At 42.3% G+C, this 24,396-nt stretch overlaps 2 protein-coding genes across 2 annotated transcripts; one reads left to right on the plus strand and one right to left on the minus strand.

Moving 5' to 3' along the window:
- Positions 1–2,584: 2,584 nt before the first annotated feature.
- Positions 2,585–18,223, minus strand: DARS2 (aspartyl-tRNA synthetase 2, mitochondrial). Its single transcript, XM_074152176.1, has 18 exons — positions 18,149–18,223; positions 17,783–17,911; positions 16,680–16,779; positions 15,284–15,350; positions 14,910–15,011; positions 13,626–13,721; positions 12,488–12,611; positions 11,797–11,843; positions 10,942–11,048; positions 10,052–10,121; positions 9,316–9,495; positions 8,408–8,515; positions 7,112–7,174; positions 6,780–6,932; positions 5,700–5,918; positions 5,116–5,226; positions 4,853–4,928; positions 2,585–3,533 (listed from the first exon to the last, which is right to left on the minus strand). Exons 2-18 carry the CDS (start codon positions 17,895–17,897, stop codon positions 3,346–3,348), a joined length of 1,926 nt encoding a protein of 641 aa, XP_074008277.1. The 5' UTR covers positions 17,898–17,911; positions 18,149–18,223; the 3' UTR covers positions 2,585–3,345.
- Positions 18,224–18,323: 100 nt separating this feature from the next.
- On the plus strand, positions 18,324–21,607 carry CENPL (centromere protein L). Its single transcript, XM_074152471.1, has 4 exons — positions 18,324–18,464; positions 18,672–18,923; positions 19,588–20,130; positions 21,536–21,607. Exons 1-4 carry the CDS (start codon positions 18,324–18,326, stop codon positions 21,605–21,607), a joined length of 1,008 nt encoding a protein of 335 aa, XP_074008572.1.
- Positions 21,608–24,396: the final 2,789 nt, after the last annotated feature.

The following is a 24,396-nucleotide window of genomic DNA, read 5'->3' on the forward strand; positions in this document are numbered from 1 at the left end:
GGAAGGGAAAAAAAACCAACCAACCAACCCAACCCATGCGGCAATATAGTCACCAACCTTTTCTTACACACCACACCTCTAACGAAAGATTAGTTAAAGATTAACTCTTAATAGAGGAGTCCAGGACTTGGCATCTTCTAGCACAGTTGACACAGAAACATTTCTACAAAGGTTTGTCTCAAACAGGAGAAAGAAAGGAAGGAAGAAGTAACAAGGGCTCTGTGAAAGCTTGCAGCTTGTGGTTATGCCGTAGCTTATTTTCAGCAGGTGTTTCTGATGGACATTGCACTGAACTGGATTATTGAATTTAACATCTGTTTTCAGGATCACAGGCAGACAGCTTTCCTCCAGCAAACATGAGCTATTGGGCTGCATTATGACCGTCCTGTATTTCTCTGCAATATCTTGTCTACTCTTGCTTCTACCAAAATACACAGCTTAGTATGCCAACAAGATTGTGGTTTAAAAGTGACGTTCCGTAGATCAGGCTTCTACAAGCCCAAGTGAAGCCTTACACAATGCTCTACAGAACACAAAACAATTAATGTCTTCCCTGTGGCAACATTCACACAACCACTGGCAAATTCATGCACTTGTAGTGTAAGCCACCTTGATCTGGAAATCCAAGCACATATGGCATACATAAATTTGGGATACATCTTTTCCACTGACCTAATTGTGGTGGGACTGCAGCAGCTCCAATAACATGGTTTGTTGCAATTTTGTTTTTCCACGGTAGCTAATCGTAGCTGTGTCACACACTCACAACTGCAGTGAGTCCTTAATTTAGCATGGGTAAACAAACATCACGCAAAACAGCTTGCACAAGAGAGGGATGTGTATGCTTTGGAGACAGCTTGCTCCTGTTTTAACAAGCGCTCTCAAGAAGAACATTTCAGTCAGTGTTACATTTCTGCCTAAGACTCTTAGAGCTATCAGTTACCCTTTGAACACTTGATAATAATCCTAATTCAATTCAAAGAACTGGGTCTCTTCAGATGTAAACAGCATTTGCCTTTGCAGATATCCCTTATTTCACAATTAAAAAAAAAAAAAAGTCCAGCACAATATGTTTACAGTTATTCTAAACAATAAGCTGGGGGGAGTGAAGAACTTCTCAGAACTGTTATTTGCTGTGATTTGATGTCCTCAAACAAGCCTCTGACACCCTCCCTTTCAGAACACACATGACCCTCAAGCAAATGACATGCAAGTCAATCTCATTACCAGTAAAGAAACTAAATAACAAAATATAGCATCCTCTAAAAAAGCAGTGTGAATAAAAAAATATAGCCTTGTATTGGCCATACTCCACATCACCACTTACAAGGGAACAAAAATATATACTATAACTCTCACAAGGTGATGACCTCCCACCACCACCCCCTGCAAAAACAACCACCAAAAAATTTTTTTTTTTTTTTTTTTTTTTTTAAACACAGATCTGCTTAGGGATCCAATTTTCAGCTCAGCTTCTCTCTGAAAACTGATCTTCACTCTATTACTGACAGCTTCTACTTTGGGAGGAGGGGGAAGTAAAACAAAGGTGAATTAATTTCTACATAAGAATTAATAGCTCATACAAGTAAAAAAAAAATAAGGAATTCACACTGCTTGGCTAGAATGAGTGTGAATACAGATCCAGGATTGTGTTTTGGGTTTTCAATACAGTATTTAACTATGCTCTGAACTAACAATAACAATCATAACAAGGGATAAGAAAGGATTTTTCTTTTACACACATAACTCCATTATCTGCTGATTTGCAAATCAGCAGCAAGTCAACTCTACTGTTACTTGTATAAAGTACACAGGAAACCAACCTTAAGGAGATGAGCCACTTCCCCACTACTCCTTATCAATAGCACAGTCCAGTATTTAAACAGCAACACTGTGCACCACCATGTAATACTATCCCACAAAGTGGAGACTGAATTAGCTGATAACCCTTGGATCAGCCTAGAACCTGTTAGAATGTGCAAGATAGGATCTTCCACAGAAAGCTGGAGTTCGGTAGCAGCTCGGACAAGAATTGCAGTCTTTCTTCTGTCCTCAAGCACTTCCTCTGGCAGATGCTTCCTGCTGTCCTTCCCAGGACATGGTAGCTCTCCTTTTGCTTCCTTTGCACCATCTTCCTAGCTTATTGAGGTAATGTCTTTCTTCTCAGCTCCTTCACCTTCCTCCTTTCATCCAATAACTCTCAACTTTTTCCATCCTAGGCAGAGTTAAGAACATCTACTGGAGTGCCTCTGCAAGGGGCTTGTTATACACTACAGAGGAGAGCCAAGCGGCTTGCTGTGGTAGGACGCTGCTAGAGCCCACGCTCTACTCAGTATAGAGTTGCTCCTGCACCATGGCTGTTCTGTAGGACAGGGATGGAGACAACTACTTGCAAGGAACTTGCTGCTGCATCACTCACCACGGTAGCAGCAGGTCTGCAGGACCAGGCAGAATTCATAGAAGAGTAGCAACCCCGCTATGCTGTCACAGATTTCTTGTCACCTCCTGGAAGGATCAGGGGTCATAAAGAAAAACTAGCAGCTTGTTCTTGTCAAGAAAGCCCAAAGCCAAGCTCAGTCAAAACCACATTGCCAGATAAACTTTATTTACAGACATACAAATGTCAGAATTAGCGTGCTGAAAAGCACCAGGACCACAGGCCCCAAAGACAGATCATCACCTCTTTTGACGAGTATTACAAGGACAACTGTTGCAAGTGTTATGAACACTTCTCTCCCCCTCTTTGAAGGAACAGCACAGCTGAATATGAACTCCCCATGGCAAGTTCTGGATGATCTTGTATTCTCCAACATGAGACAAGCTCCTGGTGCACTGACAATTTGCTGTGAAGTGTCCAGAGCTCTTGGCCCAGCACAGCACTGCTTTCTTGTAACAGTCCTCAGCTATGAGATTCGATGATTATCAGGAATACAAACTATCCTGTCAGAGAAGCTGACAACTATCTCCTCCAGATGGGAGGAGAAATACTTTGCAAAGGACATGTAAAAAGTAGGGAGTGAAAAAAAAAAAAAAAAAAAAAAGGAATCGATCCCATCTTTTCTCCAACATGACATCCCAAAGCCAACAGTCTCAATATCCTATGCTAAAATTATGTTCTTTTGCTTTTCTACTTCTCCTTCCCATTACAAACCCAGAAGCAAATTCCCATTGAGGAGCCCACATATCTACTTCCCATTCAGTCTTGAAACTGCCATAGCACAGCAGGGCTGTACTGCCCACCTGCCCTGTTCCATAACAGCTGATGTTTTCTGAACTGAATTCCAGTATTTAGAAGCTGTAACCATTTCTGGTTAAACAGATCAGCTTACATCAGTGGCTTTAAAGTCAGTTCTTTTTTGCCTCTTTTTCTTCAAGAGGCCAGGAAACCTGGATGTGATACGGCTCTAGTTCTTCTGTAGTGACATAGTCTGGAGCATTGCCCATCAGGTCTCGTCCCCTGAAGGATTTAGGAAAAGCAATGACATCTCGGATACTTGGAGCATCAACGATGAGAGAGATCAGCCTGTCAAGTCCTAGACGCAGAAAACAAATTGGTGAACCACGGAAATTATGGCCCTGTATTACCTCCTCCAATTGAGAAAAATCAGAAAGATGGAGTAGATAATATTACTGAGCTTGAAGAAGCTGAAGCGAGCAAAGTGAAAAAATTAATCTCAACCAGTAACAGAGAAACAGACTTGCCTAAAGGGCAGAAACACCTAGCAAAATAAAGTTTTTCAATATTACAAAAAAATTCCACAGCACACCAAGGACTACAAGAGAGACTTTGCAAAGACAGCATAACAAGCCAGGGCAGTTAAGTTGCAGGAACACTGTCAGGGCTCTGCTTAACTTCAAATAAAGCTCTTGGTCAATCAGTTCTGAAGGATTACAACAACTACTAGGAGGAATTTGAAAAAGAACAAGAGTGCCTGGGTGATTGGATGGAGGGAAATCACACTGGAAGACCACAGGTTAAAATGCTAGTTTTGGTTTTTGTGGTGGTTTTTTTGTTTGTTTGCTTGGCTGGTTTGAGTTTGTTGGTGTTTTTTTAAACCCACAAACTTGCAAAGTTCTAGGAAAAAATCTGACACTGCTGTAATGCTGTACACAGCACTGTGCTGACTTTGGAGGATGCCATTCCACAACAACTTAAGCCAGCCTAAGTCAGCACTGCTCCTTCTGACTCTGGAGTTCCATCTTCTCCCTGTGTTGGCACAGGCATCCATCAAGTCCATGCTGAGCCAGATCAGGGAGCTAACTTGGCAGCATTTGTTAACTGTTAACTGCCAGTTCAGCTCTCTGAATTAGTGAGCAGAACAGATATGGAAGAAGGGAAGTGAGACTGAAGCAGAGGGCGAGGCTGTGGCAGTGACCCAGGGCATGAAAACAAAGTACCATACTGTCCCAGGCCTCTGGGCACGCACTACAGGAATCTTGTTCTGGCTGTGCAGGAATGAGAATAAAGATGATGTAATCTTAACACACTGTTTTGGTAGAACAGCAGATAAGGATCACACTTAGAGCCACTAACATGTGATTTGGTCCTTGCATAAGAACTATATCACACTATGACACTGGGGAGGAACAGCAAAACATTCTGCACCTGGTGTCAAGACCTCTGTTTTCTTCCACAAAGCAGCTACAAAGATACAACCACCGTGTGAGTCCACACAGTGTTATCATTTTGGTGGTGCCAAATAGCAACACCAGAACAGCCACCTCTGTCAGGAGACAGACAAGGCTTTTGATAACAAGCTTGAGGCTTGTTCCTGGGATCTAATATGACCAAAAAAAAAAAAAAAAAGTAGTCACAAGACGCTTGCATCCTGGAGAGCTACAGAGCACTTACCTAAAGCGATTCCTCCATGAGGTGGAGCTCCAAACTCCAAAGCCTCAAGCAGATGGGAAAGCACCTCAGAATCCTCCTGCAAAATTATGTAAGTGTCACTGGACAAACAATGCTCTTCCTACTAGGAACCTAAGATGAAGGTATGATGAAGCCACCCATAACTCCAGGCTGGGAGTTACATTTCTTTATCAGAGAAGCACACAAGTATTTCTTTCAGAATTTGAAATGGATCTCCAAGAGAATGTTAGAGACATCTGTGTTACCTTCAGCACTTTCTCCAGCACAAAACGCTGTTGTTCTGCCTTATGAATTCTAATGGAGCCACCTCCAACTTCATTGCCATTCAGCACAAGGTCATAGTGTTGGCTACGGACCTGCAGAAAGAAATGAACAAGCACCTTAGCAAGGCTAGGGTACAGCTGCATCTAACAACAACCTGCACACAAAGACACTGGGAATGAAGCCATGACATACTACAACACTGCTCTCTCTGATACCTTGCACTTCAGGTACCCCTCCTATTGGAGGCATGGACTGCTGCTGACAGAGGTGGGAACAGCACAAATCATTTTACAAAGTTGATCAAAACCTGAAGCAACATGGGATGAGTCAAATATAAGACTCCTCACCTTAAGAGGCTGTTTCCTATAAGCCCCTTTTGTCAGGGGCACACATATATATTTGCCACTCAGTAATCTGGAAGCCATCTCTTCCAAACAGGCATGTACAATATGCCATTAGTTCCATGAAACAACATCTCTTTTTACAGTATAAACAGCTGCTACTTGCCTAGTTTTCCACGACACAACTCTAAAAGCATCAGCATGGCAGGCATGAAGTCAGTTACCTTTGTGGGATCAGAATAGAGGAGGCTGGTATCTGAAGGATGGGGGGCAGTGAAGGGGTGATGAGCGGATTCCAGTTCAGCGGGATTCTCTTCCTTTGGGAGGAAAAGGGGGAAATCCACCACCCACAGAAAGTGAAAAGCTGAAGGATCACGGAGCACCAGCCCAGCCGCCTCAAGAAGGTCAGCACTCTCCAACCGTAGGCTTCCTAATGCAGAGCACTGCAAAAGGGAAGGGAGAGAATGAGACAGGGCAATTTTACTATCAGGGAAGTCACTCAAACACTGACCAGGGAAAGAGTGTTTCATAAAGGTAGTATCACAGACAGCATCAGTTGTAATGCATTGTTGCCTTAAACACTTTTGCCTTTTATTCTGAAAGATATCACCTTCCTGATGAGGCAGCAGCAGTTCTAGGGTTTGACAAAGACTAAGTAAGGAGCTGGAAAGTCCATTTTCTTCCAACTGTTCCATCTTCACAGAACTTTCCTCAACTAACCTCAAGCTCCACACAAATGTAGATTAACTGGGGGAGCACAGGTAAGGTCTGCACTTTGCAGACAGAGAAATGAAGGCACAGAAAGAGAATATGACAAAATTTTGGCTATCAAGCAAAGCATGACGTCTTGTCATAAACCAATGCTTGGGAGGCAACGTCTGCTGGCAAGAATACAGAGAAGCATAGGGACAGAATCTCCCATCACTGCTGCTAATAAGCAGCTGCGTTTCACTCATCATCTGCTTACAGGAGACAAAATTACCTAGTTGACCTTGTTTTCCAATCTGTTTGATGCTTTAAAAATTAAGTTAAGGTGAGGGAAGAGGAGGCACTGATTTGTTCCTGTTTTATATTCCAGCTTTCATTTCAGTTACAAGTTCTTCCCAGAATTTGACTGGGGGAAATAAAAGCAATAGGTCCATTTCATGCATTATTTGCTGTTGCTATGGCTTCAGCTCCAGAGAGACATAGAATTAGACTGTGACCTATTTTAATAAGAAGAAGAATTAGACTAAGGTCAGATAACATCAAAGCCATCAGCAGCAACATTCAACACACACAGCCACCCAAGAAATGGTTCTTACCACTTGCTTGTGTTCACCAGCTGCCAGCAGTACCACATCATCCACCTGCATGTTCAGTGCTTGGATAAGCTCTGACTGCTGCTTCTCACCAAGAAACTTTGTAAGCAAAGACTTCAAGCTTCCATCAGGCCTGCAGATAATTTCCATGACTTCCTAAAGAAAGATAAGAGTATGTTCATTCCAGTGCTGCCCTCTCCTGTCTTGCAGCATCACACGCTCAGGCACTGACTCTCAGCTATTAAAAACTGCTCTTCTACCTTCCTCTGACTGCAAGTGCCTTTATTACACTGTCATTCACCATTTCCAATGCCTCAGCAGTGTTTCTGTCTCACCTGGTTAAACTGGGATTTTGCAGACTCCTTTAATGACTCCAAATCTTTATTTTTAAGATATCTCTAGGGAAAGAGCAAGAGAAGACACATTAAATATCAGCAAAATCTACTGAAAGCCCGAGTGGGATTCAGATTGACTGACTGAGCTGTTTCTAAACTTCTCAGGATCTTTTGTTTCTAGTACAAGTTCTTATGAGGGCTGTAGAATAGCAAAGGGCACACAGCATTAGGCTGCAGGTGGGTGTCTTCTCTAAGGGCTGCTTTCAGGAAGAGGCTCCTCTAGTTTGTTTATCTGGCTGCAGTTTTTCTCCCTGCTCACAGGTCAGATGTAGCTGGTCAGCAGAATCAGATCATGCCAACTAACTGCCTCCAACATGCAGGAACAAGGTTACAACACCACACTGTTGATGCAGAAAGCATAGCTCAATTTGGAGGAACAGAAGTAAATTAACTGGGCTAACTCTCACGTGCAAAGAAATGCAGTAGATGTGAGGACCTATATCGAGATCATCTTTTTTTTTCAGCTACTCTAATGTTTAGAACGGCTCAAGATCCCACTTCTGTTTTGCTTAAATGCACGCCTAGTGCCCTCTTGTGGGAAGCCAGTAACTTGCACTTTGTGCCAAAAGTAAGGAATCCCAAGGAAACCATGTCAGAAAGTACTATTCCCCAATTAAAACTCAGTGTTTAGTGAATTATTTTTTTCCTCATACTGCCCAAGCTGCAAAGACGCCCACAGCCAGAAATAAAACTGCTTCTCTGCCAAAATATATGGTGCCGTCAAATAATCTTTTGCATCTACTGTCAGCCTTCAATTCGGTCCATGACATTCTCATTACAAGACATGAGTTGTGCCCACAAATGCAGGAAAAGCGAACATGACAAGGACATGTAACCACCTGACCTTTTTCTCACTAGTCCAAAACAGAGCTGTGCCACACTTTGCTCTATTTCAATCTCCTGTCATAGGGCATAATTTATTATTAAGATGCCCATCCTTGACAAAAGGAAGCTGAAACCCCAAGAGGCTTCCCTGTCCTCAAGGGGCCTTGCAGCTCTGTTTTCTTCCTCCCCTTCTTAAGGGCAATACATTCTTCCTGTTGCCTGATCATCTCCATTCCCCTCTTCTACCACCACTCAGCCCAGCCTGACATTAATCACAACCAATCCCTAGTTCCCTGAATGGCGCTACTCCTCCAGTAACAGCAAGGAACGTTTCCATACCAACAAAGGAATTCAAATTGCTATTTTATTTATTTCACATAAACCATAAGCAGTATGTAAAGCATCACTTACCACTCCCTGAGGGATACAAATAACTTTGACAGTGCCATGTGGGTAACTGAGTGCATTCTGCACAAATTGAATGTCCAATCCTCGTAAAAAGTCACCGATATCCACTATCTGAGAAAGGAGAGACCACAGGAAAAAGCAGTGGTGGCAGGAACATGGAACAGAAATCTTGTACCTGTGTCTTAATGCCTTCAACACTGGGATATCATTTCTTTGCTCAGAGAAATCAAATGGTTCACAGAAAGAAGTGAATGGGGCCAAGCTGGAATAACCATTAGGAGGCTGAGCACTGCAGAAAGATAAGTGCAAGAGAGCCAGGAAAACCTAAGGTTGAGATGGTGACAACCAACTACAGTGAAGAGAGCTGTACACTGAAAAAGAAACCCCCAAAATTAATTCCTGGGGAAATATAAGATGCTTTCCTGTTTTTCAGCAGTGCTCCTCTTAATACATTTGTCAATACTCTTATTTCATATACAAACAGTGTATGCACACAACTGTAGTTGTTTATCTTGAAAGTATCTTCAGGCCATTAAAAGGCTGGAGAAGACTGTCTCATGAAGCATGCTCACCAGGAGTACTCTTTGGAGTGCAGTAGAGAAAAGCACTTATGGTATCTGTGGATGTCTTATGGGCTTCCATTCCTAAGACAGTCAAGATACATTGCTTCCTAACACTCCATTATTTTTAAAATAAAGTGTTCTAAAAACACAGGTTTTCCCACAACCAAATAATCAAACTCTCTCTTCTCGAAGAGATGACTACCGGTACACAGCAGTAATGATGTGATAATTCTGTCATTTACCCAAGGCGTTTAAGAACCCCAGCCAGTCACATATATATTATTTAAACAAAAATTATTCTTAAAACAGAAAGGAAAAGCTACAAGTTTCCAACAGGCAAACCCTCACCTTCATCCCAAAACGAGTGTCTGGTTTATCAGTCCCATAGTCAGCCAGTGCCTCTTCATACGTCATGGAAGGGAAAGGAGTTGTAATGGACCCTCTTTCCTCAGGCCAGGAATATTGCAGGAGGCCCTCTATCAATCTCTGGATCCCAGCTTGATCTACAAATGACATCTCTATATCTATCTTAAAATAGAAAATAGAGGGGGGATTCCACATTAGCTAAAGGTTTGCCTTTGCACTACTACTTGTAGAAGTTCTTGACTATAAAGCCAGCATAAAAAGAAATAACATGCTACATGAAATCATAGCATGACTGCATTAGACTGAGGGTGTGCTTATGATATCACTCAGCCTGATGACTCAGGCAACAGTCTCCTCAGAGATCTGAATGAGGTAATGATGACAAGGACAGGGGGAGAAACCTTGAATGAACCAGGCTAACTCTGCCTGGGAACTCACGGCTGAGGAATGGGATGCCTGACCCAGGAGGACAAGAAGAGATTGCATCATCAAGCAGATTAACTGCTGCAACACAATTCCCACCTCCATGGCACCTGGGACCTTGCAGTCACCCAAGGACAGTAACCACTCTGTGCATGCCCCATAATAACTTCAAAGGTTTGCTGTGAAATACACAGCAAACCACATTGTACCCCCCAAGCAGCACAAGAGCTAGGCCTTCAGAAGAGAGAACAGCTTGGGTTGAGGAGAAGGGGGACAGGCAGTGCGAGCTGGTTACCTGAGTAAATTCAGGCTGCCTGTCAGGCCGCGAACCTTCATCTCGGTAGCAGCGAGCAACCTGAAAGTATCTGCAATAATACTTTTTACTTGGATAACAATTTAAAGTACCCTAAATTAAATTTTGGTTATAGAATTGATCATTTAAAAAAAAAAAAAAAAAGAAAAAAGAAGGAGAGCTCACATCCCTTTGCAGCAGATGTTTGTAGCCCTGGTTGTTCCCATCCACTCAAAAGCATGAAATTTTGAGTGGAAACAACTGCATCAGCAGCTGTATCTATCTCCAAACATGCCTTCCAGAGGCACGTGGAGGCTACCAGGTGAGCTGTGTCCCAACAGGGACATACAAAACTGCTTTTCCCACCTTCTGCTCCAAACCTGCACTCTACTAATGGTAAAATTCACTCATGGTCAAGACCCGGCCTGCAGTTCACTGCGTGAACTATTATCTCCCTCTCCTTCAATTTTATTTGGAGAAACAAGCCCAATTAAAAGCTTTGTACTCATGCACCCTGATAACATGCTTTCCTTGTCTCAGTCATGCTCAGCTGCCCAGCCTCATCTTCTATAGCTTACTCTTAGGCTTTTAACACACACTAGATTTTCTGCCCTTCAGGCAGACTGTGCTTCAGATCAGGTTTCTATTTAAAACAACAGTGAAGATTTCACCTTCTAACAGGATACATTTCTTCTTACTGGGAGGCATTATCGCCTGGCCATAAAGGGCCTGGCCTAGCTGAAAAGTACTAAGTATTTAAGGATCCCTCTTCAAAACGCAAACCCCTCGGCAGTAAGTTTTGGGGAATTATCTAAAACTTCACAGATCAAACCAAGCAAACCCTGGACAGGACACACAGAGAACAGGAGAACAGGAGTCCAAGAAACTCTTACCTGTCCAGGCCTCCAACCATGAGGAGCTGCTTGAACTGCTGAGGACTCTGTGGCAGAGAGTAGAACTTGCCCACTTCCCTCGAGGGCACAAGGAATTCTTTTGCTCCCTAGCACCAGAAAGAAAATATTACAAAAAGATTCAGCAAATAAGCAGCCTCAATTCATGACAGAGAGCACAGACTAGAACCACAAGAGGAAAGGACCTATTTTCCTCATTATGAGATTTCACTTGTAAGGAAATGGCTGTTTGTACACTACACTTAAAAAAAGAAAAAAAAAAAAAAAATCTATTAACCAACGTGGTGCAAAATATCCCAAAGGAGGATTCTCCACCTTCTGCTCCGAGAGACTAATGCATAACAATATACCATCTAAGACAGGGGTTTAAATGCAAGAGCTCCACATGTTCGCTGCGTCAACAATTCCTGGGCTACTGCTCTCTGTGACTATTTTTGAAACAAAAGAACGGAATATAAACTCAGAAATTAAAATTACTTGAGTGGTGTTACTGCAGTAAGCTGCTAGTTAAGACATAAATGCTGCAGAAACAGTGCTTAGAGGAAGTCTTTTGTTTTATAATCTGGCTGTCCCAGGACAGAACTCGCATTCAACATGCGCTCTACAGACAGAAACTTTACTCATTTGAAGGTTCCAAATTAAAGACACAAGACCTCACCTCTTCCCTTTCAGTCCCTCTACTTTTACAAGGATCCATGTATCTTGTCAGAAATTTGCACATGAGCTGTTACTTAGTGCAAGAACAGCAATGAAGGCCAAGTGGCAATTGACAGTAATTCGATCACGCAATCTGTGCGGTCACAGGAGGCTAAAATGCAATTCCAACAGAATACATACCCCTGGGGTTCTTTTAAAGAGCGTTGGAGTTTCTACATCCACAAACCCTGCAGAACAAACACATGCTTCAGATACAGAATATGCTGAAAGCAGGGAGAACTAATATGACACAAAGTAAGCTAGAGTAAGGTTAGTCAGCAAAATAATTGCCACACCATGTAGCCTCTCCAAAATCTACAGATTTTGCTGCCTCTAAGAATAACTTGTGTAACGACAGATTTCAAGGCTCTGAGCTACCCTGATGTCCTGCCAGAACTGTTGTTGACAGAGGACTCCACATAGCTTGAAAAATTGTTAATTCTCTATCCATTTTGAACTAGGCTCTGCTTTTCCAAAAAGGATTTCTTGATTTTAGATATGCAAAATCCCTATAAGAAAACCATTCCTTTGACATGGCTCAAGTTGGGTGACCAAAAGAGGGAAAATACCTACCTGCAAAAGGCCTTTTCTCACTGGATATAGCTCATTTGAAACAACTGGTTTGTAGCATACTAAGAGATTTCAATATACTTTGTTCTTCAGGTCTGCCAACATCCCTCTAAAGGCCCTACTGCAAGCAGACATGTCCTTACTAAGCAGGACCAGACTGGAGTAGCAAGCTGATCAGCAATCTCTCCCAACAATAGGAAACAGAAGAAGGGAGGGCTAAAATGTTATTTGCTGCACACCATTCCTCAAGTACTTTTCTTACCATGGAGGTTACACAGATATTCCCGCATCCTCATCACTATCTGTGACCTCAGGCGCAGGTTATACTGCAACTGGAAGCTACGCAAGTCCAAGTAGCGATACTGCATCCGTAAGGCCTCTGATTTCTGAAGAGATAATTAGGATTAAGAGACAAAATTCAAATTGCATGTCCAACGAAGCTGCTACTAAAGCCACAGGACAAAAGGGGGAAGCTATAAACGGATGCTGCTCTATTGCCATAACCCACCCATTAGCTACAACCTACACAGACAAACATCAGCCACAGAGTGTTTCCATGCATGACAATTACTTTTGGAAAAAAAAAAAAAAAACCACCACCAACCCAAAACAGAGATTTACTGTGCTAAAATCTGCCTCAATAAAGCTCAGGATTCCAGGTCTCCCTATTCTCAGTCCACTGCAACAGACTGTAGCAATCCTACTTGCAACTTTTAAGCAGAGGAGTAGCACCATAGAGAGAACTAAAGGAACAACTAAATGGTGATACATCCGTATTACAGACAGGAAAACTAAAGCAGTGTGGATGATGTGAATTGTTCAGGACCTGTAACACAGAAAGAATAGGACCCAGTTCTCCCAACTGCAACACCAATGTATCAGCCACAGTTTCAATGTCACAGAGAATATCTTCTATTAACAGCTATGCCACTCCTATACCATAAAGTCTGCACTAAAACTAACCTCTTATAAGAGTGTGTACTTAGAGCGGAAGAACATCTTCTCACTGACTAGCTACTTGTCCAGATAAGACTAAGTACCCCAGCCTTAGAACACAGCAGTGCATTGGCAGGTTCTGTTTCACACTCTCAGAAAAGCTAGCATAGCCTGATTTCTTTCACTCTTCCCTTCACCATCTGTTCTTACAGTGATATTGGAAAACTCTGTGCACTGGAATCATTCAAGCCTTGTTTTCTGCTTAACTCGAATTAGAAATACATCCTCAATGCTAACAAGCAACACCCCTATTTTAAATACCATCCTTCCCCAAAAGCAGAGCTGGGAGAACCAGATGAGGCTCTCAGATGCTTTGCCATCACCCTAGGCAAATTCCCAATTCATTCAAAAGCTGCCACTTTGGTTAAAAAAAAAAAAAAAAAAAAAAGAAAAAATAGGGACACCTTGATAAAATCCTTGATTTCAAAAGGTAGCTTCTTGCAGGAGTTTAGGACCTCTGCAGTCTCCGCCTTCACTTCAATATCCCCTGTTGGCATTTTCTGGAGTAAAAAGGCAATTAAAAAAGAAAAAAGATTCAAAACTTAAGAAAAACAATTGGACAAAGGTATTTCACAGATGGTCAGGGGAAAAAAAGAAACCCATGTGATTATCCTCCCTGACTTCTTAACACAGTGTAACTCTGAGAACTTCTCTCAAGGACAGATTTCTCCTGGATCTCCCTTCTGTTCAGAAAAAACACAAAGATGGCATGTTCTTTCCCAGTAGTATACTGATCTTTATGAGAAAATAAAATTACTTTTCCTTTGCCTTCTCATTGAAAGACATGCTGAGCACAGAGGAACAGTCAGGCACAGACCCTTCTAGGGCACACGCATTCGGACAAAATACTAGCTCCATTAACTTCAATGACACCACACTGTATACACTTTAGTGTGCATTAGCAGCATCACCGTCAGTCCTTAGTAAAGTCAAAAAAGGCAACTTGCAAGGAACTTCTCAGAACTTCCAGTTCTGTACACCAGTTCTCAGAATTAGTTGTTTTCTTCTTAGATGTCAAGGGAGAACAGACAGCTTGCCCCACTTAGCACTGTGCCACATCAAAGTTCATTTGATCCTACAGAACTCTTTCTGTTTACCAGCGGAAAGCATATACAACCTTCCAACAAAATGATAAATGATTAAAAGAAATAAAAACATTGCTTGAAGTCTGCATTCTTTATGGACACCTATAAGCGGTCAGAGCAAAAAAAGTTATGGTCACAAATCCAGGTTCTCTTTTTAGGCTTGACAGTGATAGGATATGCACAATCCTGACAGATTTATCTATGGCAGATTACAGTAAGAGCTGAGGAATGCATAACATTAAAAATATATTCAACCTCTGTTTCCTATACAACGAGAACAGCAAAATCTATTCTGAGCGAGAAATAGGTCACCACAAGCTGTGCAACTTGTGATGACAATACTTATTTTCAAGAAAAAGAAATTCTCATCCACACTTTGAAAGCCTGAAAAAGCCACCGATTATCCTTTCAAAGGGCTGGAATACAATTTAATTCATGAGTGCCTATTAATGTGCTTTGAGGTTCTCCCAAATTACATGTCAAGGCAGTTATTTCACCTCACATTATCATATCAAAGCTATGACACAAATCCCACCATAATCCTACTATCCAGTGCTCTTTTCCACGAGGAATAAAACCCCTAAGAGATTCCAACATTCTCACCGGATTCTCCTGCCCTGGGGGCCGAGGGGATACAATTCCAGTCACTCGCACAACAGACTCCACTGGGGCATTAGACAAGAGCTTCTTCACATGGGCATGTGCCTGCAAGAGGATGACAACGTTTCACTGAAATTCAAAGAGCAGGACAAACGCACCATGCTCAAGAGCCCCATTTGAATCCTGCATCACTCCAGAAGAAACAGCATTAACGTTTCTGTTGCAGTGTCAGATCAGGGGGCTCATAATGCTCAAATCTACTTGTGAGTCAGATCACTCTGACAAAGTACTTCATTCTGCTCTCCATGTCTGCTGGACCCAAGCTACCAAAGGAAAAAAATAAAAATAATAGAAACTCATATTTTGGTAGCACTTACCTCATCCTGTGGAATGATGATCTGGGTCAGTCCCTGGAAATCCCGCAAAACCAGAAACAGGCCTTGCCTGATCCATGAAAGACACAAAAGGAAAAACAGTTTTTTCAACAATTCAGTAGTCTTCTGCTTTTTAAGCCAAAGCACATGACAACTAGCTACTTTCTGTACCTTGTGACTGATCTCAAAGCACTTCCAACTAATGTACGTACAGATACTTTACCGCATCTGAATCTAATCTGAACAATTCCTTTCAGATTTTGCCCAGCCACAGACAAGCAATGTGCAATAACCAGGAGAGGCAGGATTTTAACTTGAACATTAATCCACGTAGAACAGGGTTTGTGAACACGTGCAATTTCCTGCTGGGAAACATTGTTCAGATAAACACATTTAGATGAGTAATAACACTAAAGTTCACATGGATACAAAAAAAACCCATCAAAACCCAACCACAAAACAAGGAGGAGAACACTGGTCCCATAAGAAGTTTCACATGAAGAAGCCACACTCCTAGACCCAGAATCATAAATCTTGATTTCTTCAGCTGCAGTACAGACAGCTACCGTCATACTTAATCCATCAAGAAGCTGTCAAATGGAACATGCTCTGGCTGTCTTTGAAAGCCAGAGTGCAACAATCTCATTGCAATAATCTTAACTCTGTTTCCTGGAACTCCACCCACAACTGTTCAAAGATGAGATGCTAAAAAAATTTAAAAATCTACTGCAGAACAATGCTGGATAAAAAGCTGCCTCTCTGGACTGTAAAACGCAAAACACAACTTTTGATATGAAGAAATTTCATCAAAGCCACGGTATCTATCTTCATTTTACAAGCACACACCCAGGGTATGCAGACATGCTTTTCACCCTTCATTTACAAAACATTAAACTCTATTAGGAGTGATTATATCACACCACCTAGAGCAAACTGTTGGAATGAACATTTTATCCTCTGCTTACTATCTTTTTTTAGCATGTCTTTTTTAAGCAAAGGTTCAATACTTCAAAGTTGCATCATTAGACCCTGTAGGTGAAAAGACAAACAACATCGTTTGCTTAAAATTTAAGGACGCTATGTAAAAGAAATTATTTGCTCACAGCTGTTAGAATTGCTATAAATATGCTACTACTTGTTTCTCTCCTATACACCAAAGGTAATAATATTTAGCTGCTTTACAGCATTGTCATGAGGATTAATTAACATTTCTATGAAACTCTGAAATTTTAACTTTTGATCCGGCACAGTTCTCAACTGTTTTACTCACTTCAGAAGCGACCACTGCAGGATACGAAAAGATAACCTGAAGCATAAAAAAAGCATTTGAATCCAGGCCTAGAGCACACATTGGATCCGGCAAATAAGCATCTCTATTGTCACCTTGGTTCGCGTTTACCTTTGATACTGGATCCATCCATACAGTGTGACCTCTTGTCCCACGTGAGCAGAACGCAGCTCTCCACAAGTGTTGGTCCGAGTGACAAAACTATTGAAGTCTTGAATAAAAATAGTAAATTATTTTGTGCCTTTTGCAGACAAGCAAAACAGAGTCCCCCCCAACACCAACATAATTTAGACACCTACGAAGAAATTAATTAGTCCCAATATGACTGCTTTAAGACATTATAACATAAATACGACATGAAGTGATGCTAAACAAGCTTTTAAGGGGAGTTATTTCTGTGTCTCAGTCAAACTTTCACACAGAAATCTGAACAGTCTTGCTGCAAACTGTTGCCCTGCAAATTTCAGGGGCAAGAGAAGGGAAAGTTACAGATCAGTCCTGAGGCACACTGACAGTTCCACATTTGAATCTAGAAGACACAGCAGAAAGGAAACTTAACAAGCCAAGACTGAAACATACTGGCACCCACTATGTGGGTGTAAATTGAACAGATTCCTGCCTGCAACTACTGATACAAGACCCAAACCACAACTAAGGAACTTTCCACAGACCCCAACGAGCCCAGCATCATGACTTACTTGTAAAATCACGCACATCATTTATGGAACATGCTAGCATTTCAGCTCGCAAGAAAAAATTTGGAAGATAGTACTACCTAGACATATATATTTGTGTATAGTTATACAAACCAGTCTTCCTTGCTACCTTCATCACAGCCTACAGGCTGCAAAGTAAGGGCAAGAAGGCTCATTTTCATATTAGGCATTTAACTAGCCCTGGTGTTTATAGATTGTGTGCTACAGAAGAGGAACGAAAAAAGCAAAGTAAAAGCTAAAAGAGTTGGACAAATTGGTTTTGATATGCTTTGAATCACAATTCACTATGAGATGCCAAAAGTCAAATAAAAACACGATTTGGAGAAGATGTTTTAAAAATGAACCACGGAGAAGATTTTATCGTGAGTGTGCCTTCAGACTCCTCTGCAGACTACCCTGGTTCCCCAGGAGGGAAAAGAAAAAAAAAAATACAACACAAAACCCACCAGAAACCCAGAAAATACGGTGGCGGTGGCAAGACAAACGCTTGTTTCTCACCTGGAGCCGCCGGTGCCGGCGCAGGGGCCGCCCGGTGCAGAGCCCGCCCGCAGCCCGGCCGGGCCAGCGGGAGCAGCGCCCTGAGCAGGGGCCGCAGCATGTGGGGAAGGGCCATTTCACTGCCTGCACCTGAATCAGAAGCCAGCAAGTCGTTAAAAATAAAGACGCAGAAGGCAAAGCGCCATCCCCGGAGCCTCAGCCCTGCCCTAGAGCCCCAACGCCCGGGAGAGATCTGGGCCACCGGCGGGGAGCAGAGCCCCTGCAGCCAGAGACGGGAGCGCTAGGGAGGCCCCCAGCTGCAGCAAGCGGGTCACCTCACTGGTAAAGCTCGTTGCCCGTGGGCTCGCTAGCAGAAGCTTTCCTCACCCTGAGCTGCGGCTAGGCCAAAGGAACCTCACACCGCCGCCACCTCCTTCCCCTGCTTCCGCCCGACACAAATATGGCGGCGGGGGGCGGTGCCCGCCGCGCGCTCCGCGGGGGCTGACGGGAAGTGGTTTCAAACGGCTCCCGGCGGGGAGCGGCGGCGGGGTTGGTGCCGGCCATGGAGTCGGCGGACGGGGCGGCGCGGACGCTGCCCAGTATCAGGCGCCTGTCGCGGGGGCCGCCGTTCGGGCGAGCGCAGGGGTGGCTGGGGCTCAGCCACGGCGGTCAGCTGCTCTCCCCACCCACGCCGCACTCGCAGGTAGGCCCAGGGCGATGGCGGTGGGGCCTGTCTATCCCCTCTGCTGGGCCGCCTCCCGCCAGGCGAGAAAACCGCCCCTGCTCCGGCAGAGGCTGGGCCGCGCGGGCTGGGGGTCCCTTTGCAAGCCCTGAAGAGGAAAGTTCTCCTTTTTTCTTGGGTTTTAATGTTGTTGTTTTTTTTTTTTTTTTTTCACTCCCCACCCTTCAGGAAAACGCAGATCCTCAGAGAACAGCGTTTCTGCTGCGCAAGCAGTGGGCCTTATACAGCGTGACCCCTCTCTACAAGTTCTGTAACGCTCACCTGAGGGATTATGCTCGGCTTCTTAGTGCTTTTATTGCTGCCGAGAAGCAGAAAGGATTGGCAGTGGAAGTAGGGGTTGAGCTAGACATCAAAGTGGCTGTCACCAGCATTCCTGACCTGAAAGGTAGTGACCGCGACCAGGCTGCAATTCTCGTGCAGGTAAGGAGCACTCCTAGTACTAAATCCTAGGGAATAATTGCTGGAGTATCTGTTGAGACTTAAGAAAAGTAAGTCCTGTCTATTTTCAACTCAAACAGAACATCTCATGAACAGTGGATGTGTTTAATTGCAGCTGCGAGTTCAACTCTTTGATAAGATCATTGTAAGACTACGGGGAGCAATCCTCTTATTTTTTAGCTCAGCAGTCAATTTACTGCAAGAACTTGGACAGGTAATTTAACGTCTAGGATGAAGTTGGTGTAATCCTACCTCCTGGCCATAGTTCGAGTCTAATTAATATTTCTGAAATGTTTGCCTCAAGTGAAAGATGCTACTGAAATGCCAAGTTCAGTATGGCAATGGTTATAGGATGTACTATGGACTGGCTTTTCTGAATTAAGCAGTGTAAATTCAGATTTCAGGCCTGTTCCTAATGAAGTAAAAAGTGCTTTTCCTGCTCTTTGCAACAGAATTCCACACATCTTCCAGGGATGTAGTGGATAGACTGAATAACTGTATGAGCTTTACAGGAAAGAATGTTGCATGAGAGGTCCTGACAAAAATCTTCTACCCAACATTTGAAATTATAAAACAAAAGCTGTCTTTGGCTAAAAAAAGTCAAACTAACTCTGTAGCATTCAAATGCTTCTTTTCCCCACCCCAGCTTTCTTTGAGATCACCAGCTTCCCCAAAAAACTCAGAAGAGAAACTGGTCTGGTCAGGCTGCTTCTGCTGTGTGTTTGGAGATCATCTTTCCGAGAACGTGCCAGAGGACTTCACTTGTTTACCTCTGTTTCTCGTGAATGGAGCAGAGAGTTACACATCCCTTGTTGGAAGCTGGTTTCAGAAGACTTTTGACTGCTGCTTCCGCCGTTTAGCGATCAGCCCTCTCAATCTCAGTTGGATGGCCGCAATGTGGACTGGGTGCAAAGTGGACAAAACCACATCTGCCGTGGAACTTGTTTTCTCTGTCCCCTGCCTGCCCTACCCTCTGGACATTTCATATGCCATTCATCCAGAGGACGCAAAAGCTCTGTGGGACACGGTGCAAAAAACTCCAGGAGAGATCACTCAAGAAGAGGTGGATGTTTTTATGGACTGCCTTTACTCTCACTTCCACAGACACTTTAAGATCCACTTGTCAGCTACAAAACTGGTGAAAGTTTCTACAGCAGTTGCCTCAGCACACTGTGATGGGATGATAAAGGTGAGGTTTTAAGTAGCATATTGTCTTAACTAACGATGAAAAAATAAAATAGCTGTACCTGTCTCAAAATGCCTTACTTCTTAGAATGAGGGTTTCATGTTTCTTACGACAGAATCACAGCTTCTGCATAATTTCCCACAAGTTGTTAAACCCTCAGTTTTTATTAGTCATAATTAGTTCTGGAGTTGGGGCAGCTATCAATACGGTTTTCTACTACTGTATTGCAGCAGAAGCTACTAATCCTAGTCTTGGACCAGAAATAGGTGTACCAGCTGTGGTATGAACAGGAGAGTTTCTTTGCCCACTGGCCAAAACTTAGTAAGATCCCAAACTTAAAAAAAAAAAAAGTTCATTAGCTTTCTAGTATTGCAGTTATTAAGACACAGACAGAAGACAAATATAATTAACCTGCTATATAGAAATAACTGGTGTGTGGGTGAGCTAAGAGATGGGTCCTAAGAGTCAAAACATCTTGCTTAAAAATACTTCACTTTTAATTCTTTTTCTTAAAGGTAATGGCCTCCCTGTAGAGATATCTATAATATGATTTAAAACCATGGAGGATTAATCCTTCCTGAAGTTTCTTCAAGGAATACAATATGGTCTTCTGATTTAAAGAACTGTTTGTGTAAATGTGATGCTTAAATTTAGTCTGTGTAAGATGTACTGACTTCATTGTTCTGGGTACAGAGGGAATGTTAGAGGTTACAACTGGGACCCCGCTCGTGCACCTGTTTCCTGGAGCACGAGTTCATCAAATGAAAGAAAATTAGCTTTGCTGGGAATAAATTCTTAACAATTTCAGCCTTTGTAAGACAACTGCAAACCACTAAATATTAGTGTTATGTTGCCTATTTTTCCTTGCAGTAGTTTAAAAGTGACTAAAACAACTTTTTATGTCACAGGTAAGTAAACACAGATACCCAACTGTACAGGCTTTCTGAAGAAGGGTTCTCCCTTGGAACACGTGTAAACGCAGTTGTGGCTGTTATAATGGGGATAATGAGTTCAAGGCAGACATATTCAGTATGGGAAAACAGGGGTATTCAAGGAAACCGGCATAGTCTTCTACAGAAGGAGGGAGGTAGTTGAAGGGTCAGAAGTGCTAGGATTCTCACCTTCCAAAAAGCTGGAGTAGGAGCAGGGCATTTCTTAGGTGCCCTGCTTCACATGGGACAGGAACAGAAGTCAGAGGCCTTTGAAAGGAGCAGCCTGAACCATGTGTGTTTTCCCTGTATCCAGGGTCAAAACAGCAACAAAGGTACCTTGCAAACAGCAACAGAGAAGCTGACTAATCACGTGGAACACTTAGTAGTTGGTTTCCAGCCATTTAAGGGTATGGAAATTTGGCAACTACCACTGTTGTTTTGACATATGCTTTTTTTTTTTTTTTTCTTTCTTGCAGTTTCTACAAAGCAAATACCTAACGGGACTGCTGATGCTACTGACAGAACTAGCAATCTCTCAGATACAGTGAGAGTCACTCCTGCAAGTCTTCATTCTAAAAAGGGTTACAGTCAGAAGAGGGTTACAGTCAGATGTATGCTGAGAAACTGAAACTCACTCCTGCAGCACCTTCTTTCCTTTCATGCTGGCTGTTCAAAGTTGGACTCTTAACTCCTACACTCAAGCCCGTAACTAGCGGCAATTCAATGTCATGCCCAGCAAAGACAAGCAGATGTTTTGCCTTTGCTACACAGTACAAAACTTCTAATAGTTTAAGCACCTTTGTTTTATCATAGTTACTCTGTTTGTTTATGTGTAGGTATCACCAGGGGCTAGGAGATAAACTTTGCAAATTCTTAGATGCAACTTATTGACAGGTATTTCCCGTTTCAAATAGCAAGCTGGTTTTCACTGAACTAGATAGCCTAAGCTTTACAGACCTTAGCCTAAACTGCAGCTACTCTTGGGGCAGTCTAAATGCAAAGTCAAGCACACCTGAGAAAGGGCACATGCTCTACAACCCAGAAGAAAAATCCAGTCCTAACCTCCTTTCTGTCTTGCTAAGACCAGTTGGTAATTGTCATAATGGTGATCTCCATCCCAGTTGGGCTAAGGTGGACAGCATGAGAGTGAGAACTACCTTGTGTGTCGAGCCTGTTGGTCCTCTCAGATAAGTTAATACATAGGAAAGGGAGGTCTGTGTATAAGCTAGATATTTACTATGCTTGTAGTCTTGTATATAATCTTTTAGGGCAGAGAGCTCTCATCGTTGGAGTTACAGGTGCTAAAATTTTATACTAGATCTCTCCCTTCTATGGCAGGTAGGAGTTGAAAGAGTCAGTGTGCAGTACCTGGCTATAGCTTAAACAGAGAGGAAGTAGACTAAGTATATGCTAAGTATTATGATTTTTGTATTGCTGTACTAAATAAAGATCTGTCATCTTTTGCCAATAGATTGGTCTTGAGCAAAGTAAAGGCCACCTATGCCCCAATTAAGTATATACATTTGTATGGTGCTTATTTCAGTTATAGCTTACCTGACTAAACTAGTTGTTACTTATTAAATAATTCTGTGAGCAGCAAAATTTAAAGTCTAGTCTCCTATACGATTCACTTGTATTGGCTTCACATTTGTATAGCATCTCTAAGGTCTGATGGGTTTGTGCTGTGATCTTCCCCCTAAGCAGGGATGCAAGTTTTCCCTTCTTTGTTCAAAACCCATAATTTTAGGATCTGTTTGTCCACTGTCACTAAAAGCATTCTTCATTCTTTTCCCCAGCAACACTGAGATGAACCAGCCATGCAAACATGTAACTCCCTAACATGACCTAATTGCATACCTAGTTCCTAATCTACTTTTAATAATCTATTTCCAGAATTAGCTAAAGAAACATGGACTTGTTTTTAGGTTTTGTTTATGAGATGAAAATGGATTAGTTTTGCTTAGTGAAATTTGCAGTCTGTAAAGTGATTACTCTTACCCTGATAGAAGCAACTAAGCAATCTTCTGAAGGTATTGACAGCTCAGCAGCTATTTAAACTATCACTTCTGGTGCTTGTCTAAGATGTTTCATAAAAGGAAACCAGAAAAGTTTGCTATCTTGATTCAGAGGAACACTGGGTAAAGCAGGGTAAGGTCTGATGTAACCAGCACCTGTATTTGATTTGAAAACAGGACGGTTACACCTATGACTTTTAAATCTAGTGCTCAGCTCTTTCCAACAAGTTTGCATAAATAATCTCAAAAAAAGAAAAAAATTCCATGTAGCCTTTTTTAACCTCTTCCTTACCTTAAGACCACACACTAATAGCATATGAAACTCCAGCAGAGTATGTGTATGAACTACAGCCATACTCAGCTTTCAGGAGTGATGTTTTGCTATGTATGTGTGGTATCTACTACAGTCTAGCTGTAAGGTATTGCTGGAATGAAAAGTTACTGGTTTTGTTTTGTTTTTTTTTTTTTAAACGTGCTTATCAACAAATTGGGGTATAGCCCTCATTAATAACTGAAGTTAAGTGAACAGAGCTAGATTTAGCCAGATAGTGCAGATGCTTCCTTCCAGAAAAAACTGGTTCTGAACGATGTGCTTCTAAGCAACTGAGAATAACACCAAACAGCAGAGTTTTAAGCCAATTTTACTTGGACTGGTATCTAAAAATAAAAAACAACCCAGCATCTGTGTCCACACAAACTATACAAAAGCATAGTCCACTGCTTTCACCCAAAAGAACAAACAAAGAACAGCATAGAAGAAATTTATTAAGATCGCACTATTTGTACAAGTTACTCATGCTAGAAAAAAGCATAAATGATACATGTAAACATTTGTTTACAGAATACTTTTCCTTTTAAAGGTGCAAATGATCTTCATATGTAAACACAAGAATACTGACCTTTAGGGGAAAAGAGGCTTTTAAAAAAGTTTTAATGACCCATTTATTACTGTAGTGTAATTTTTACTATATTCAAGCACATTAAAATTGGAGTTACATGAATCAAACTATGAAGTTAAAGTACTTAAGATGTCAGCACTGCCTTTATTCATCTCAAGAATTTACAGTCCTCTTACTCTTTTTAAAGTCAGATTTAGTAAGGTCCAAAGTTATATCAGGTGCAAAAGGTCATTCTTTCGTACTAGACAGAAATTACAGTACAAACATATCAGAACCTTGGAGTCTAAAGTTCTTCCTTCCTCTCCCCCCACCCCTGGGTACCTCCACAGTCACCAAACCATGACAGTTACTCCCAGTGCCAGCAAATAGTCCCTCCCCTCCAAACTCTTTAATGAGCCCCATACCTTTTGCTGCTCTGAACCC

The sequence above is a fragment of the Numenius arquata genome, chromosome 8 (assembly GCF_964106895.1).
Source record: "Numenius arquata chromosome 8, bNumArq3.hap1.1, whole genome shotgun sequence".
Classification (NCBI taxonomy): Eukaryota; Metazoa; Chordata; class Aves; order Charadriiformes; family Scolopacidae; genus Numenius; species Numenius arquata.

What these genes read in the sequence shown, in the direction of transcription:
- DARS2 (XM_074152176.1), bottom strand. Translation starts at nt 17,897, where the DNA reads ATGGCCCTTCCCCACATGCTGCGGCCCCTGCTCAGGGCGCTGCTCCCG. An exon ending in ATGGTTGGAGGCCTGGACAG is followed by an intron (nt 10,122 to 10,941) that starts GTAAGAGTTTCT and finishes GTATTATTGCAG; the next exon opens with ATACTTTCAGGTTGCTCGCT. An exon ending in TGCTGGAGAAAGTGCTGAAG is followed by an intron (nt 4,929 to 5,115) that starts GTAACACAGATG and finishes ATAATTTTGCAG; the next exon opens with GAGGATTCTGAGGTGCTTTC.
- CENPL (XM_074152471.1), top strand. Translation starts at nt 18,324, where the DNA reads ATGGAGTCGGCGGACGGGGCGGCGCGGACGCTGCCCAGTATCAGGCGC. An exon ending in CACCCACGCCGCACTCGCAG is followed by an intron (nt 18,465 to 18,671) that starts GTAGGCCCAGGG and finishes CCCACCCTTCAG; the next exon opens with GAAAACGCAGATCCTCAGAG. An exon ending in AGGCTGCAATTCTCGTGCAG is followed by an intron (nt 18,924 to 19,587) that starts GTAAGGAGCACT and finishes TCCCCACCCCAG; the next exon opens with CTTTCTTTGAGATCACCAGC.